The sequence below is a fragment of the Paroedura picta genome, chromosome 1 (assembly GCF_049243985.1).
Source record: "Paroedura picta isolate Pp20150507F chromosome 1, Ppicta_v3.0, whole genome shotgun sequence".
Classification (NCBI taxonomy): domain Eukaryota; kingdom Metazoa; phylum Chordata; class Lepidosauria; order Squamata; family Gekkonidae; genus Paroedura; species Paroedura picta.
Genome location: NC_135369.1, coordinates 191702196 through 191718134, shown reverse-complemented (window position 1 = coordinate 191718134; position 15939 = coordinate 191702196). Strand labels below are relative to the sequence as shown.

General features: G+C 47.7%; 1 protein-coding gene across 2 annotated transcripts in view; it reads right to left on the bottom strand.

The window, feature by feature from the left end:
• The window catches only part of PKHD1 (PKHD1 ciliary IPT domain containing fibrocystin/polyductin), a 454238-nt gene that overhangs the window by 37816 nt on the left and 400483 nt on the right, over window positions 1-15939 (bottom strand). For both annotated transcript variants that reach the window (XM_077315063.1, XM_077315054.1), the window contains exon 59: window positions 13120-14125. In XM_077315063.1, the coding sequence (XP_077171178.1) occupies window positions 13120-14125 (1006 nt within the window). The remainder of the gene's footprint in view (window positions 1-13119; window positions 14126-15939) is intronic.

Here is a 15939-nt window from a genome sequence, read left to right as displayed (position 1 = left end):
GCAACCAGCTGGGTGACATTGGGCACTGATAAAACTGTCCTGACCGGGCAGTGATATCAGGGCTCTCTCAGCCTCACCCACCCCACAGGGTGTCTGTTGTGGGGAGAGGAAAGGGAAGGCGACTGTAAGCCACTTTGAGCCTCCTTCGGGTAGGGAAAAGCGCCATATAAGAACCAACTCTTCTTCTTCTTCTTCTTCTGACTCCATGTTCTAGCCCTTGAGAAACCCCTGAAGCATTCTCCAAGCTTTGAGGCCCTCCAGAAGCGGCAGGCTCAGGCAGAGTATGGCTGGGAAGCACAGCTGGGGACAGCCCCACCACTGGTCATTTTGGGTGGGGTAGGTGGGTCAATATGATGATATATGGCCATAGCACCCAATAAATGGTTAACTAATTAAATATATATATATCAAAAACTAATTAACTCCCACCCATTCAGGAAACCTTTCCAGGGCTGTCAAGAAACCCCAGGGTTTGATGAAACTCTGGTTGAGAAAGCCTGCCCTAGAGGAAAGGGCTGTGGCACTGGACACTCCTGCTGGAACATCGGGATCCCTCTGCTTGCCACGGCCTCCCTCCAGCCGTTCCCTGAGAAGGGATTCCTAGGAGGAGCCAACAGAGTGGGGGGGGGGAGGGCAGCAGATCCAGCTCTCCCCTCCCACTCCTGTTCCATCATAGGTGAATTCAACAAGGGCTCCACAGACCACACAGAGGAGCATAAAGCTGCTCCGTTCTCCTGAGTCCTCCATGGCTCAGTTTAAAAAACGTTTATATAGATATCCCCCACAAACTGAAGCAACCCCTCTGGAGCTTTGGAGTAACCCAGGTTTAGAATGACTGATCCAAAGTGACCAGCTCTCTTTACGTGTGCCCCGCCCCCCGCCCCGCCCTTCTTCTGGGCCAGGAGGTTTATCCTCAGGTCCCAAACTGGGTGAGGAAGAGCGCTTTCCCATTCCGGCCGGTCTCTTAGCTTCTTCCTTGATGTGCTGGTGTGTGTGTGTGTGTGGGGGGGAGGCTGCCTCCTTCCCATTGAGCAACAGCACTAGGTAAGCAGGTTAGCTTGCCAGGCTGCCCCCAGGGAGGCTCACGCAAGCTCACACCCCCCGGGAAGAGCAGCCCTGTGGGGAGGCCGTGAAGTGCTTACATGCCAGTGAAGGCCTTGGCATGCCTGTTGAGCCTACTGAGAGCCACGGGGGAGCAAATGGGCCTCCTCCCTGGCGCCAGAATTGGATGCATTGAGGGGAAGCAGCAGGTAGAGAGGAGCTGGAGCGACGCTTCAGTCGTCCTGATGAAGGTCACCGGAGGCGTTGGGGGGGGGGGGGATAAAGAGACCCTGCAATTGAGAGGGAAGGAACTACGCCTCTCTTGGACGTCTAATGGGAACCCCAGGCTGCAGGGTTGGTGGGAGGGCAGCCCCTCCCTAAGGTTTTCGCTGTTGCCAGGAAACTCCACAATGACTCCACAATTAACAGGGAAGAAAACGGAAAGCGTTTTATGGTTAGCGAAAAATGCATATAAAGATCTAGTCCTGGATTGCAGGGGTTCAGGTCTGGCAGTTCGCATACAGCAGGGGAGGCCGAACCGCGGCTCTCCAGATGTCCATGGACTACAGTTCCCATGAGCCCCTGCCAGCATTCCGGAGAGCCTCTGGTTGGCCACCCCTGGCATACGGGATGGTGGAAAGTGACACAAATGGGAGAGAGGGCTTCTGAAAACTGTAGGCATGTGGATGCTTTCATCTGGCACGATGTACAGTCCCTGCCATTTAACAAAAATGATAGCTAAAGGCTAAATAGCAGTGTTACTTCCTCTTGCTTAGGTGACATTTTCCCAGGCTTCGTCATAAAAGTCAGCTTGCAGAGCTCCTAAACCCAGTGGAAGACTCCCAGAAAAGCAATTGTCAGATGGGTAACTGTTGGATATTGTAACTCTCCATGCAAAAGGGTCTGGGAGGGAAAGGGTTAAGAGAACTCTAACTCTCTCCCTCTCTCTCCCTCCCTCTCTGTCTGTCTGTCTGTCTGTCTGTCTGTCTATCTAAGGTACCCATGGAAGAAGAAGAAGAAGAAGAAGAAGAAGAAGAAGAAGAAGAAGAAGAAGAAGAAGAAGAAGAAGAAGAAGAAGAAGAAGAAGAAGAAGAAGAAGAGTTGGTTCTTCTATGCCACTTTTCTCTACCCAAAGGGGTCTTAAAGCAGCTTACAGTCGCCTTCCCAGGACAATAACTCATCAATTATAAAAGACATTCTGGATTAAAAATAAAAAAGAAATCTTTACCTGACACCAAAAGGTTTGAAGTGTGTCACCTGTAAGGCCAAGGAGAAGGAATTTCAGAGAGCTGAGGCAACTGCTAAGATGACGCTCAAGGAATCTCTGAAATTCGGGGCGGGTCCTGCAAAGGCCTCTCCTTGGCCACCCACAGAACCTGAATGGGTGGGGATGCCCCAGATCCCAGCAGTTTGCAGCCCTTTTGTTTCCTTGGGTCTCAGCCCCAATCTTGTGTCCCCTCCCCTGCATGCACCCCGGGGCACTATTTATTTACTTCATTTACACTCTGCCTCCCCCCCCCCCCAATTACAAACCATACTAAGCCGCTTTGAGCCCCCATCAGGCAGGGGAAAGCAGCATGTAAGAACCAACTCTTCTTCTTCTAATAAGAGCTGGTTTTCTGTGCTCTGCTTTTCCCTGCCGGAAGGAGTCTCAAGGCAGTTTACAGTCCTTTGCGCTCCCCCTGTGAGGTTGGTGGGGAAGAGACAGCTCTGAAAGGAGTGTCTGGCCCCAGGTCACCCAGCTGGCTGCAGGGGGAGGAGAAGCCGGGAATCCAGCCTGGTTCGCCAGATCAGAGGCCGCTGCTCTCCGCCAGGACGCCAATAGAATGCAGCTGACAATAAATCCGACAAAAACTGCTTAACAAATTACATAAACACGAAAGCTACACGATAGGAGGGAAATGTGTGATGATGATGGAGAAAGAGCAGTGGGGACAGCATTGACCTAGAGAATCAAGCATCTCAAGGGGGTAAGAGATGGCTCACGTTTCACAGCACAAGACATTTCTCCCCTGAAAGGAGTTCCCTTGGCCCACAGTCACCAAGTGGTCCTTTCTGCAACCATATGTGGGTTTAGAGAACATTCATGGCATATTATATTATATTATATTATATTATATTATATTATATTATATTATATTATATTATATTATATTATATTATATTATATTATATTATATTATATTATATTATATTATATTATATTATATTATATTATATTATATTCATTGCCATCAAGAAGAAGAAGAAGAAGAAGAAGAAGAAGAAGAAGAAGAAGAAGAAGAAGAAGAAGAGTTGGTTCTTACATGCCGCTTTACTCTACCCAAAGGAGGCTCAAAGCAGCTTACATTCGCGTTCCCATTCCTCTCCCCACAACAGACACCCTGTGAGGGAGGGGAGGCTGAGAGAGCCCTGATATCACTGCCCGGTAAGAACAGGTTTATCAGTGCTGTGGCGAGCCCAAGGTCACCCAGCTGGCTGCATGTGGGGGAGCGCAGAATCAAACCTGGCTAATCATCTTAGGTGGTAGAAAGGGCTGCGGCAGACCAGCTCCTAGCATTCCTGGAAGATACTTTGGCTCTAGATCCATACCAGTCTGGCTTCCGTCCTGGTCATGGGGTCGAGATGGTGTTGGATGACCTCCGCTGGCGCCGCGGACTAAATAATGCAGTAAGGGGTTCTGGGGCGGGATGTGTCCGGGATGAGGAAGGGTCCGGATTGGACCCTTCCTCCGGAAAGACAATCGGAGGGACCAATCCGTATCGCGCCTGCCGATTGGTCCCTCTGATTCCCAGCCCCAGCAACTGCGAGCCGCGCGGCGGCTCGCAGTTGCTCCTTTGCCGGCAGCCTGACGCGTCAGGCCGCCCTCAAGGGAGCCCCCGGCAGCCTGATATCTAGCCTATATTTTCCCTGATATCTAGCCTATATCATTGTACTTGAAGTTTAAACCCATTACTGCGTGTCCTCTCCTCTGCAGCCAACAGAAACAGCATCCTGCCCTCCTCCAAGTGACAACCTTTCAAATACTTAAAGAGGGCTATCATGTCCCCTCTCAACCTCCTTTTCTCCAGGCTGAACATTCCCAAGTCCCTCAACCTATCTTCATAGGGCTTGGTCCCTTAGCCCCAGATCATCTTCATCATTCTCCTCTGTACCCTTTCAATTTTATCGACGTCCTTCTTGAAGTGAGGCCTCCAGAACTGCACACAGTACTCCAGGTGTGGTCTGACCAGTGCCGTATACAATGGGACTATGACATCTTGTGATTTTGATGTGATGCCGCTGTTGATACAACCCAAAATGGCATTCGCCTTTTTTACCGCTGCATCACACTGCCTGCTCATGTTTAGTTTACAATTCACAAGTACCCCAAGGTCTCGTTCACACACAGTGCTACCTAGAAGTGTATCCCCCATCCAGTAGGAATGCTTTTCATTTTTCTGACCCAGATGCAGAACTTTACACTTATCTTTATTAAATTGCATCTTGTTCTCATTTGCCCATTTTTCCATTGTGTTCAGATCTCGTTGAACTCTGTCTCTGTCTTCCGGAGTATTTGCCAGTCCTCCCAATTTGGTGTCATCTGCAAACTTGATGAGTAGTCCCTCCACCCCCTCATCTAGATCATTAATAAATGTTAAAAAGTACCGGGCCAAGCACCGAGCCCTGAGGTACCCCGCTACTCACCTCCCTCCAGTCTGATGAAACACCATTGACAACAAATCTTTGAGTGCGGTTCTCTAACCAATTCCCTGTCCACCTAACTATCTGAAAGTCCAGATTGCAGTCCTTCAATTTATCCATGCCAGAGTCCAAGTCCGCACTCCGAACCACTATACCAAACTGGCTCTCAAGTCGCAGCTGAATTATGGCAATTCCCCAGCAAGGGGCTTCCAAGGCAGTTGAGAAGCAGAGGTGGTTGGCCAGCCTTTCTCAGCAGTTTTACCATTGACAACCCCCTGAAACATTCTTCAGACTTTGAGAACCCCCAGAAGTGCAGAATGTGGTTGGGAAACATAGCTGTAGACATGCCCATCCAGGACCCCTCATCTTCCCAACCATTCCAGGCCCATCGTTAGCCCCTGAGGTGCTGAAGGAGGAGATAGTGTGCCCTCTCCTCAAGAAGCCATCTCTGGACCAGCATGACCCTGCAAGCTACCGCCCAGTAGCGCATTTAGCGTTCCTGGGTAAGGAGGTAGAAAGGGCTGCGGCAGACCAGCTCCTAGCATTCCTGGAAGATACTTTGGCGCTCGATCCATACCAGTCTGGCTTCCGTCCTGGTAATGGGGTTGAGATGGTGTTGGATGACCTCCGTTGCCAGCTTGACCAAGGCGGCTCTGCTGTGCTAGTTCTTCTAGATCTGTCGGCCGCGTTTGACGTGGTCGATCACGAGCTGCTAGCGAGTCACCTCGCCGGTACAGGGATAAGGGGTACAGCCACCGATAGACTTCTCCATGCATCTATCTCATACCAAAACTGTCTCCCAGGACAATAACTCATCAATTATAAAAATTATAGCTGGCCAGGCCTTTTTCCATCTTCGCCAGGCTCGGCTACTAGCGTCCTATCTGTCCCCTGAATACCTAGCCACTGTGATCCATGCGACGGTCACCTCCAGTTTAGATTTCTGTAACTCGCTCTACACTGGCCTGCCTCTGGGCTTGAGCCGGAAACTGCAACTCGTCCAAAATGGGGCTGCTAGAGTCCTCACAGCTACACCATGGAGGACCCATATCCAGCCAGTCCTGAGGCAGCTGCACTGGTTACCGGTTATCTTCCGGATCAGGTTCAAGGTTTTGGTTTTGACCTTCAAGGCCATCCGTGGTCTGGGCCCAGCATATATGAGGGACCGCCTTTCGCCCTATATCCCCCGCAGGGCTTTACGCTCTGCGGGGGCTAATCTATTGGTCGTCCTCAGCCCCAAGGAAGCCCGCCTGGCCTCAACCAGGGCCAGGGCCTTCTCGGTCCTGGCCCTGACCTGGTGGAATGAGCTCCCGGAAGAGCTGATGGCCCTGCCGGAATTACCCGCATTCCGCAGGGCCTGTAAGACGGAGCTCTTCCGCCAGGCTTATGGTTGAGGCCGGGCGGTAAGGAAGTTCAGCCCCCCACACAAACTGGCGGTAGAGAGTGTCACCCCCCTGTAGTTGAGGATGTGGAGACTAGATGAGTAAGATAATGCCATCATTGTTGCTACTGTGACCAATTGGTTACTAACTATTGTAATTTTATTGTTATCGTTGGATTTAGGGGATGGGGTTATGTAAGCCGCCTCAAGCCTTCAGGGGGAGACGGGATATAAATATAATAATAATAATAATAATAATAACAACAACAACAACAACAATAATAATTGTTAGCCGTTTTGGGAGGGGAGGACAGGTCCAAATGACCATATATAGTCATATCTTCCAATAATGATGTTATTTATCTGTTCAGTCGTGTCCGACCCTTGGCGATTCTATAATCCAATAAACGTTTCACAAATTTAGAAAATATACTGAAAATGAACTAACTCCCCCCCCCATTCAAGAACCCAGGGCTATCAAGAAACCCCAGGGCTATAAAGAAACCCCAGGGTTTCAGGAAACCCTGGTTGAGAAAGTCTGTGGCTGGCCAAGGCCTTCCTCTACAGAGTCTTCCTTGGGAGTCCCTCATCTGAGTACTGATTAGTTTTGGAGACCTGAGGAAAGTGGGCTACCATTCTACATCCCATATATTCTTCATGCATATGTAAAATGCTGTCGAACTGCAGCTGACTTATAGTGACCTTAGTAAAGCCCTGCTAGATCTGATCGATGGCCCGTCTAATCCAGCATCCTGTCTTACACAGTATCCAACCAGTTCTCCTGGAGGGCCAAAAACAGGGCCCAGAGGCCAATGTTTCCTCCTGGGATCCAGGGGCTTAGTGCCTTTGAATGTGGAGATTCCCCTCAGTCACCATGGTTCCTCCATGGATCCATCTAATCCCCTTTTGACACTGTTTAATCCTGTGGCCATCACTACATCCTCTGCTGAATCAGAAGCAGAAGTGATCTGCCAGTAGACTTCCTCTACAGATTCTTCCTTGGTAGTCCCCCATCTGAGTACCAACCCTGCTCAGTTCATGAGATTTGATGGAATCGATTCTACCATTCCATCCCACCCATTCATGATAGCCGTGACTATTTGACCCTTGCCTTGTCCAAACACAACTGGTCAGGAGGCTCTTCTCTTCTCCCGTTCAGTTCTCAAGGAACGTACCTTGTTAAGTGTAAACATCACCGTGTCACAAGACAGATGCTAGCTGACCAGCCATTGCAGCATATCCCAAGGTAATACCACTTTAAGTGTCCCATAAACTCTTAAATAGCTTCTATCCTAAAACCAGACCGTAGGTGGTGGAGTTTTTTACGATATGTTATAATAGTGCAATAAATCTGTTAGCTTAAAATCGAATCTCCGTGGCCTTTTAGAGAAATCATCATTAAATGCAAGGCCTCCTTAATGATGCCATCCCAGTGAAATTGTTTAATCTGCAAAGGGGGTGAAAGGTCACCAAATGAATTTTTTATAATACATCAACTTGACACGCAATAGGGAAAACTGTAATAGATAAAAGCAAAGGAAAAGGGCACTGTCTTCTTCTGATAGGTCAATAGCAGCCAAGAGAGCCACTCATCCTCGATTCCTTCACTGGCTGTGCTCCTTTCCCATTTAATATGGACACCCAATTAATACCTCGGCACCACAGACAACCTCATTTTAGGTGAATTATAGCAGTTCCTTCCCCCTTCTCTGAAATGAAAGTGATCACAATACATCATAGCATTGGGCGAATTAACGTTAATTGATTCCAGTTACCGAGCATCGATGGGCCACTTCCATAACCTGGGCCTTATTGGGAGGCTGGAAGGGACGGCGGGGAGATTAGATTGCCCCGTCCGTTGCTTTGACGACGGCGGTCACCTGACGCCACGTTTGGTGGTTTGTACGGTTCTATTGCAGGCCCCAGTGGGGTCGTCAGTAAACGGGAGTGATGTCCAAACATCATTACATGCTGCTCCAATATTAAAGCAAAGGGATTAGCACCTTATTGCAAGCAACCTGGATTTGTCATTGTGCTGTCGTTATCCAATTTCCAGCTGATAATGTGACTGTGGCCTGCGGGCACAAGGTCCTCCAGCTAAAGAAAGAGTATATAAAAAAAAAATTCCACTGCCCAACAGCCAAATCCATTTAACTCCTCACTTGCTGGACTTCCTAGCAAGGAGGCATGTTTTAAAACCCCATGACAGCAAGCAGTAGGAAAGAACCAGCCTTCCTGATTCCCCTCGGCCATATAATAATTTGTCTACAGTCGACACTCTCCTATTGTAGTGCAGAAATGCGGTTTTAACGTCAGATAACAACCAACAGTAAAACCATAGAGTTTCTGGTGATTCCTAGAATTATCCTGGAATGCTGGAAGGGAAGGGAGCATGTGAAGGATGGGCACTACTCAAACTCAAACAAGAGCTATTGCATGCTCAATCAATGACTATCCCAGAAAGACGAAAACACTGCAGGAGCTCTAAGAAGCCTATTTGGATGAACAGAGGAACTAAGAAAGAAAAGGAAAATGTTCAGGAAACGGAAGGAAGGACAGAGCTCTAAAGAAGAGTAGCTACAGGTTACTAGGCACTGTAGATCAATCATCAGAAAGGCCAAAGCTGAGAGCGAGCTAAGATTGGCCAGGGAAGCCCATTGTAACAAGAAAAGATTTTTCAGTTATGTGAGGAGCAAACATAAAGTAAAGGAGGCAATAGGCCCATTGTTGTGTGCGGATGGACAAACTCTAAAGGAAGATGCAGAGAAAGCAGAAAGGCTTAGTGCCTATTTTACATCTGTTTTTTCCCACAGGTCAAAGGGTTTAGGCACATCTAGAGATGGCCATAGCCAAAGGATAGTGTCTGGGTGGCAGGTTAACATGGATAGAGAGGTTGTCGAGAGGCATTTAGCTGCACTGGATGAGTTCAAATCCCCTGGTCCGGATGAAATGCACCCGAGAATGCTCAAAGAACTTTCCAGAGAACTTGCACATCCCTTGTCCATCATCTTCGGAACCTCTTTAAGGACTGGAGATGTCCCAGAGGACTGGAAGAGAGCAAACGTTATTCCGATCTTCAAAAAAGGGAGGAAGGATGACCCAGGAAACTACAGACCAGTGAGTCTGACCTCTGTTGTGGGGAAGATAATGGAGCAGATATTAAAGGGAGCAATCTGCAAACATCTGGAGGACAATTTGGTGATCCAAGGAAGTCAGCATGGATTTGTCTCCAACAGGTCCTGCCAGACCAGCCTAGTTTCCTTTTTTGACCGAGTAACAGGTTTGCTGGATCGGGGAAATTCGGTTGATGCCATTTACTTGGATTTTAGTAAAGCTTTTGACAAGGTTCCCCATGATGTTTTGATGGATAATTTGAAGGACTGCAATCTGGATTTTCAGATAGTTAAGTGGATAGGGAATTGGTTAGAGAACCGCACTCAAAGAGTTGTTGTCAATGGTGTTTCATCAGACTGGAGGGGGGTGAGTAGCGGCGTACCTCAGGGCTCGGTGCTCGGCCCGGTACTTTTTAACATATTTATTAAGGATCTAGATGACGGGGTGGAGGGACTACTCATCAAGTTTGCAGATGACACCAAATTGGGAGGACTGGCAAATACTCCGGAAGATAGAGACAGAGTTCAACGAGATCTGAACACAATGGAAAAATGGGCAAATGAGAACAAGATGCAATTTAATAAAGATAAGTGTAAAGTTCTGCATCTGGGTCAGAAAAATGAAAAGCATGCCTACTGGATGGGGGATATGCTTCTAGGTAACACTGTGTGTGAACGAGACCTCGGGGTAATTGTGGATTGTAAACTAAACATGAGCAGGCAGTGTGATGCAGCGGTAAAAAAGGCAAAAGCCATTTTGGGCTGTATCAACAGAGGCATCACATCAAAATCACAAGATGTCATAGTCCCATTGTATACTGCACTGGTCATACCACACCTGGAGTACTGTGTGCAGTTCTGGAGGCCTCACTTCAAGAAGGATGTAGATAAAATTGAAAGGGTACAGAGGAGAGCGACGAAGATGATCTGGGGCCAAGGGACCAAGCCCTATGAAGATAGGTTGAGGGACTTGGGAATGTTCAGCCTGGAGAAAAGGAGGTTGAGAGGGGACATGATAGCCCTCTTTAAGTATTTGAAAGGTTGTCACTTGGAGGAGGGCAGGGTGCTGTTTTTGTTGGCTGCAGAGGAGAGGACACGCAGTAATGGGTTTAAACTTCAAGTACAACTATATAGGCTAGATATCAGGAAAAAAATTTTCACATTCAGAGTAGTTCAGCAGTGGAATAGGCTGCCTAAGGAGGTGGTGAGCTCCCCCTCACTGGCAGTCTTCAAGCATAGGTTGGATACACACTTTTCTTGGATGCTTTAGGATGCTTAGGGCTGATCCTGCGTTGAGCAGGGGGTTGGACTAGATGGCCTGTATGGCCCCTTCCAACTCTATGATTCTATGATTCTATGATTCTATGATTCTATCCTTTGTGCCTTCTGGTAAGAACTTCCAGTAAGTTTGCAAAGCTGCTTTCAAAAATAAATAAATCTCCTGCCATGAGTCGTGGTGGACAAGAGGATCTGGGGGTCTGGACTTGGTAGCCCTATAGTGGCTCTACATTCCCTGAGCCCAGTTCAAGTTAAGGTTAACCCAAGATGATTCTGACCAATGCATTTCATGCACCATTAAGGTTAACCCAAGATGATTCTGACCAATGCATTTCATGCACCAGATGCGCCAAAAAGTTCTCATATTCACAATATAACCTGATTCTATTTGCCACTTGGATGTTGGATCAGGGTGTGTGTTTTGGATGAGAGAAATATCAAAGCACCTGCCAGCATCCAAAGTGACTGTTTGTTCCTGAAGCAACCAGCGCCGTGGTGTAGGGGGGAGGGGAGGCACCAATGCCTCCTCCCCTCCCCCCCCCAGTGCTGTGGGGCTGGTTGCTTTGGGTACGAACAGCTGCTAAGATCTAAATAAATATTTACATCCTGAAACTGTAAATAGTGAACAAATAAACTACTGGAGAGACATGGGAACTAAAGTGACTTTTTCAAGTTTGGCCTGGCAAAGAAAAAAGCAGTATAAAAAAACCTTACTAAGGTCAAGACTGCTGTGCACAGAGAGACTTCCTCTTAGGGTTTCCAGCTTCCATGTGAAGCTCGCTACCCTACCTCCCTCATGGGGAGTCTAATATGGGGAGTGGAAGGGAAGACGATTGGAAAATGCTTTGAGACACCTGAGGTCTGCTGGGTCATTGCGGCCCATTCCCAGTTCTCTCAGACTTCTCACAGGCCCACATCCCTCACAGGTTGTCTATTGTGGGGAGACAAAGGGAAAAGGTTTTTGTAAACCGCTTTGAGACTCTTGGGTAGTAAACAACAGGGTACAAAAATACAGTTCTTCCTCTAAGGAGCAACCATGAAAGAAGCATGTGGGCGCATAACATTTTGTCAACAGTGAAAAAATGGAGTCAGAAATAGCAGGGAGGACACCTGTGTACTGTGACTACCCCATTATTAGGGCAGTGTCACATTTCGGTGTCTGTGGCCTAATTCATACAATAAGGGAAATGACGCAGCACTGGGAGGAATTGGTTGCTGTGTAATCTCCCCCTAAGAAGAGTCTCCCCCCTAAGAAGAGTCTGATTTTCCCTTCACATATCTGAAGACATGGCTCTGGAAAGCTCATCTGTAACCACTATGCCACAATTCCCAAAAGTTAAGTCCTGTCCCACACTCAACGAACATTCCACACCACAGGTTCTTGACACCCATATCTCCACTTTACCCTCATTTGCCACCAGGCCACCACAACCTCCCACACAACACACACATTCAACCCCATGCTCTTACAGACTGGACAATTCCTCTCCTTCCTCTTCCCACCGCTAAGCTCCAGCTCCCGTTGTATTCCTGGATACAACAGGCTTTGCCCCTAGTAATATATAAAATATATATCTATCCTTTCACCTTCCCCAGCAAACATATATAGACACTTAGAGTTTGTCTTTAGTTAACTCAAGCTCTCTCCTCTCAAACTCTCCAATCCCAAGAAATCCCAAGTTGTAAAATATACTGTTTAACTCATCCACTCTTGAGGGGTGAAGGTCAGACTATGGCAGTGATGGGAGATCCCTGAATGTTACAAAATCAACAGTAGTCTGGATTCACTCCAGAGTACATTTGATACCCTAGGTCCACAGGAGCATGACTGAAGAAGCAGTCTCTTTAGACAAGCTATTCACTTTTACGTAACATTTCAGCAAACTATATTTAATCGGTGACTTTCCCATGGGTGTTACCCAAGCAAACAAACCAACTTTTGCAGGTGAGGCAGTAGTACCACATTTTAATCCCTGATGCCAGGGCCCATTCCGCACACACAGGATAGTGCACTTTCAATGTGCTTTTGCAGCTGGATGTTCCTGTGCAAGAGAGGAAAATCTACTTCTAAAGTGTGCTGAAAGTGCATTATCCAACGTGGGCATTCTTCTTCCTGCTGGAGGCTACAGGCTTCTTCTCTGGAAGAAGCTTCATTCTATCCCTGGCCATACACACTGGATAATGCACTTTCAGTGTACTTTAGAAGCAGATTTTCTAGAAAGCAACACTCTCCTTTTTCAGTAAAAGTGTTTGAATGCTCCCTTAAAAAGGTAAAGGTAAAGGTATCCCCTGTGCAAGCACCGAGTCATGTCAGACCCTTGGGGTGACACCCTGTAGCGTTTTCATGGCAGACTCAATACGGGGTGGTTTGCCAGTGCCTTCCCCAGTCATGACCGTTTACCCGCCAGCAGCAAGCTGGGTACTCATTTTACTGACCTCGGAAGGATGGAAGGCTGAGTCGACTTTGAGCCGGCTGCTGGGATCGAACTCCCAGCCTCATGGGCAAAGCTTTCAGATGGCTGCCTTACCACTCTGCGTCACAAGAGGCTCATGAATGCTCCCTTAGAATGCTCCCTTAGAATCCCCATTAATGCTGTTTTAACATTAGCCGACAGCACTTACCTAGAATTTCCTTCTGCTGAAGTCGAAGGGGCAAAAACTGTGACCACGAAGGAGTCCACTGGGAATTGGAGGGCTCTCTGAAGTTCACCGACCTGTTGGGCATTGGCAAGGATGTTGGCCAAACTGTTCAATCTCTCGCTTGAAAACAAGGAAGCCGGACCGTCGCTCAGGAAAGATGGCGGATCGCTAATCTCCAGGATTAGTAATCTTAAACCAGTCCCTGGAAGGGACCTCTGGGAACTCCCCATTGAACCTCTAATGTTCCTCTGTTGGCCAGCCCTGTGACGGGTGACCATGCAAGTCTTCATAGTGGAGCACTGATGTTTCCGCTTGGCAGCGTTGTCCGCAATAATCTTTAGTGTGTTCTCACTTCCTGGCGAGTCGTGGACTATCCTGATTTGGCTGTGCGCAATCTGTAAGAAGTCAGCCAGACGCTCCATCGCCATTGCCTGACTCTCTGCTCCCGGGACAGTGAAAGCAATCTGAAGGGAGTGCCAAGTGTGTATTTCAATGGAGTCTTCCTGACAAATGGCAACGTAGAGAAGATTTTCTTGAAAGTTAAAGTAATTGGTTCCTGTTATGGCATCTGCAGAGGGAGGGAATGAAGACGAAGGAGCTGGTGGGATATACTTCCCTTCTGCAAAAACACGGAAGCTCCGAGGTTCATCATAGAAGATTGCTAAGAGGATCCTGGTGGCATTGTGACCATTGTTGACATAAAGTTTCAGGGAGCGAGCCACCGGACTAGCAAAACAAATCTTGGAGAGCTTGTTTGATGGCAATACAGAGTAAAATATTGAAGAATGTTGTGAGGCCTGGGGAGATGAAATGACATCACTGAAGATATCCACAAAGGTCCCGGTCACCACTACAGGGGGAGGGAACTTCATGTGGCTGGCGCTGGTACCAATGCTCTCCAAAACCACCATGGCATGGCTTGTCTCCCTACAAAAGTATCCATTTACGGAAGCTTTGTAGACACATTTTCTGTCTTCTCTGTAAATGCCTGTGCAATAAATAATACACCATCAACACAACACACCTGTTTTGATACTTATTTGTAATGCTTGACATTTCTCTTAACAGCAGTCACTGAAGAAATAAAGAATTACTCAAGGATTTCAGCTTTCATCAAAAGCCTGCTGTTAGGCATCCCTGACGGTTATTAAAATCCTCTTTTTAAAAAATCATAAAACTAGCCCAGATGACACCGAGAAAATGAATACATGGAAAAGGTGCATTTTTAAATGTTGAACTTTCCGCTGATTTCAAAATCATCCTCACAACAGAAATGTGAACAAAGAATATGGATGTTTATAATATTATCATAGACACCTCTTTAGCCTGCCTCTGTAGTATAACTTCAAAAAGAAACCGGGTTTCCAAAAAAAAATCAGTCCCATTTCACGTATTCTAGTAATGCACGTTTCCAATATAAAGAGACCGATCCCCTATTTTCATCCAAGGTCATGTGAAAATCCTCTGCCGGAGGCCCAGTGGGAAGCTGCTGCCACTCTGAAAAGATAGGAATAACTTGGACAGTCCCATAGTCTGATTCAGTGTGGGACAGCCTTATGTGTTCAACCACAGAGCTACGTGGCCTGTTCAAGACGATCAGGACAGGATTAGAGCATCTGGGAGACCGGGATTCGGGGGGCAGCAGGGCAGTTTAGAAGTCAAAGAGGAATTATTATGACAGGGGTGAGGAAAGGGAAGGAGTCGGATTCCTAAGTGAATGGGCACGCCTATATCACCCCAAATATAAAAATGTATGTATTAGACATGTATGTAAAAACTAGATCAAAGCACGTCCCTAAAGACAGGCTCTGAAGGGCCTAGCCTTCTTCCCGAACTACCCTCCCCTCAGAACCTTCCCTAGCTTTTTTCCCAACTCCCCTCCCATCAGAACCTTCGCCAGCCTTCTTCCCAACTCCCCCCAGACCCCTCCCCGTAGCCTTCTTCCCAACTCCCCTCCCCCCCAGCCTTCTTTCCAAGTGCCATGAGCCTCCTCCCCAGACTCCTCCCCAAGGGCTGGGCCCTTTCCCTATCTCTACACTTGAAGAAGGACATGGCAGCGTGGGCCAAGACCGGCCGGCCCCAAATATTGCCTAGGGGTCATGCAGTGCTGTCTTCGTGCCAGCCCCACTGCCACCTCCCATGCCCCACACCAAGGAGGTGGCAGCAAGCACCACCATGTTCTCCGCAGCCGCCAAGGCAAGTTCTTCTTATGGGGGGAGGGGGGACAGCGGAGGCGGGGTGGGACCCATAGAGCATGTCGGGAAAAGAAGGCAAGCCGTTAACGCCATTAGTTCAGTAGTGGAATAGGCTGGAATAGGCTGCCTAAGGAGGTGGTGAGCTCCCCCTCACTGGCAGTCTTCAAGCAAAGGTTGGATACACACTTTTCTTGGATGCTTTAGGATGCTTAGGGCTGATCCTGCGTTGAGCAGGGGGTTATTATTATTATTATTATTATTATTATTATTATTATTATTATTATTATTATTATTATTATTATTATTATTTATTTGATTTGTATGACCGCCGCTCTCGGAAACCGGCTCGCGGCGGTTCACAACATTTTAATACAAATACAATATATTAACCATTAAAATTCCCCATTAAAACCCCATTAAAACCCCATTAAAACAATGACTAAGTCACAATGATGGCGATTAAAACTATTCCCGTACAGGCCCACTGGATGAGCAGAAGGGAACGGAGGATAATTGGGCATAGGATGGAACACTCTGGGGAACCAGGTCAGTTTAGTACTGGCCTCCCCCCTCCGGGGAGAGGGGTCCGATCTTAGCCCCGGGCCAT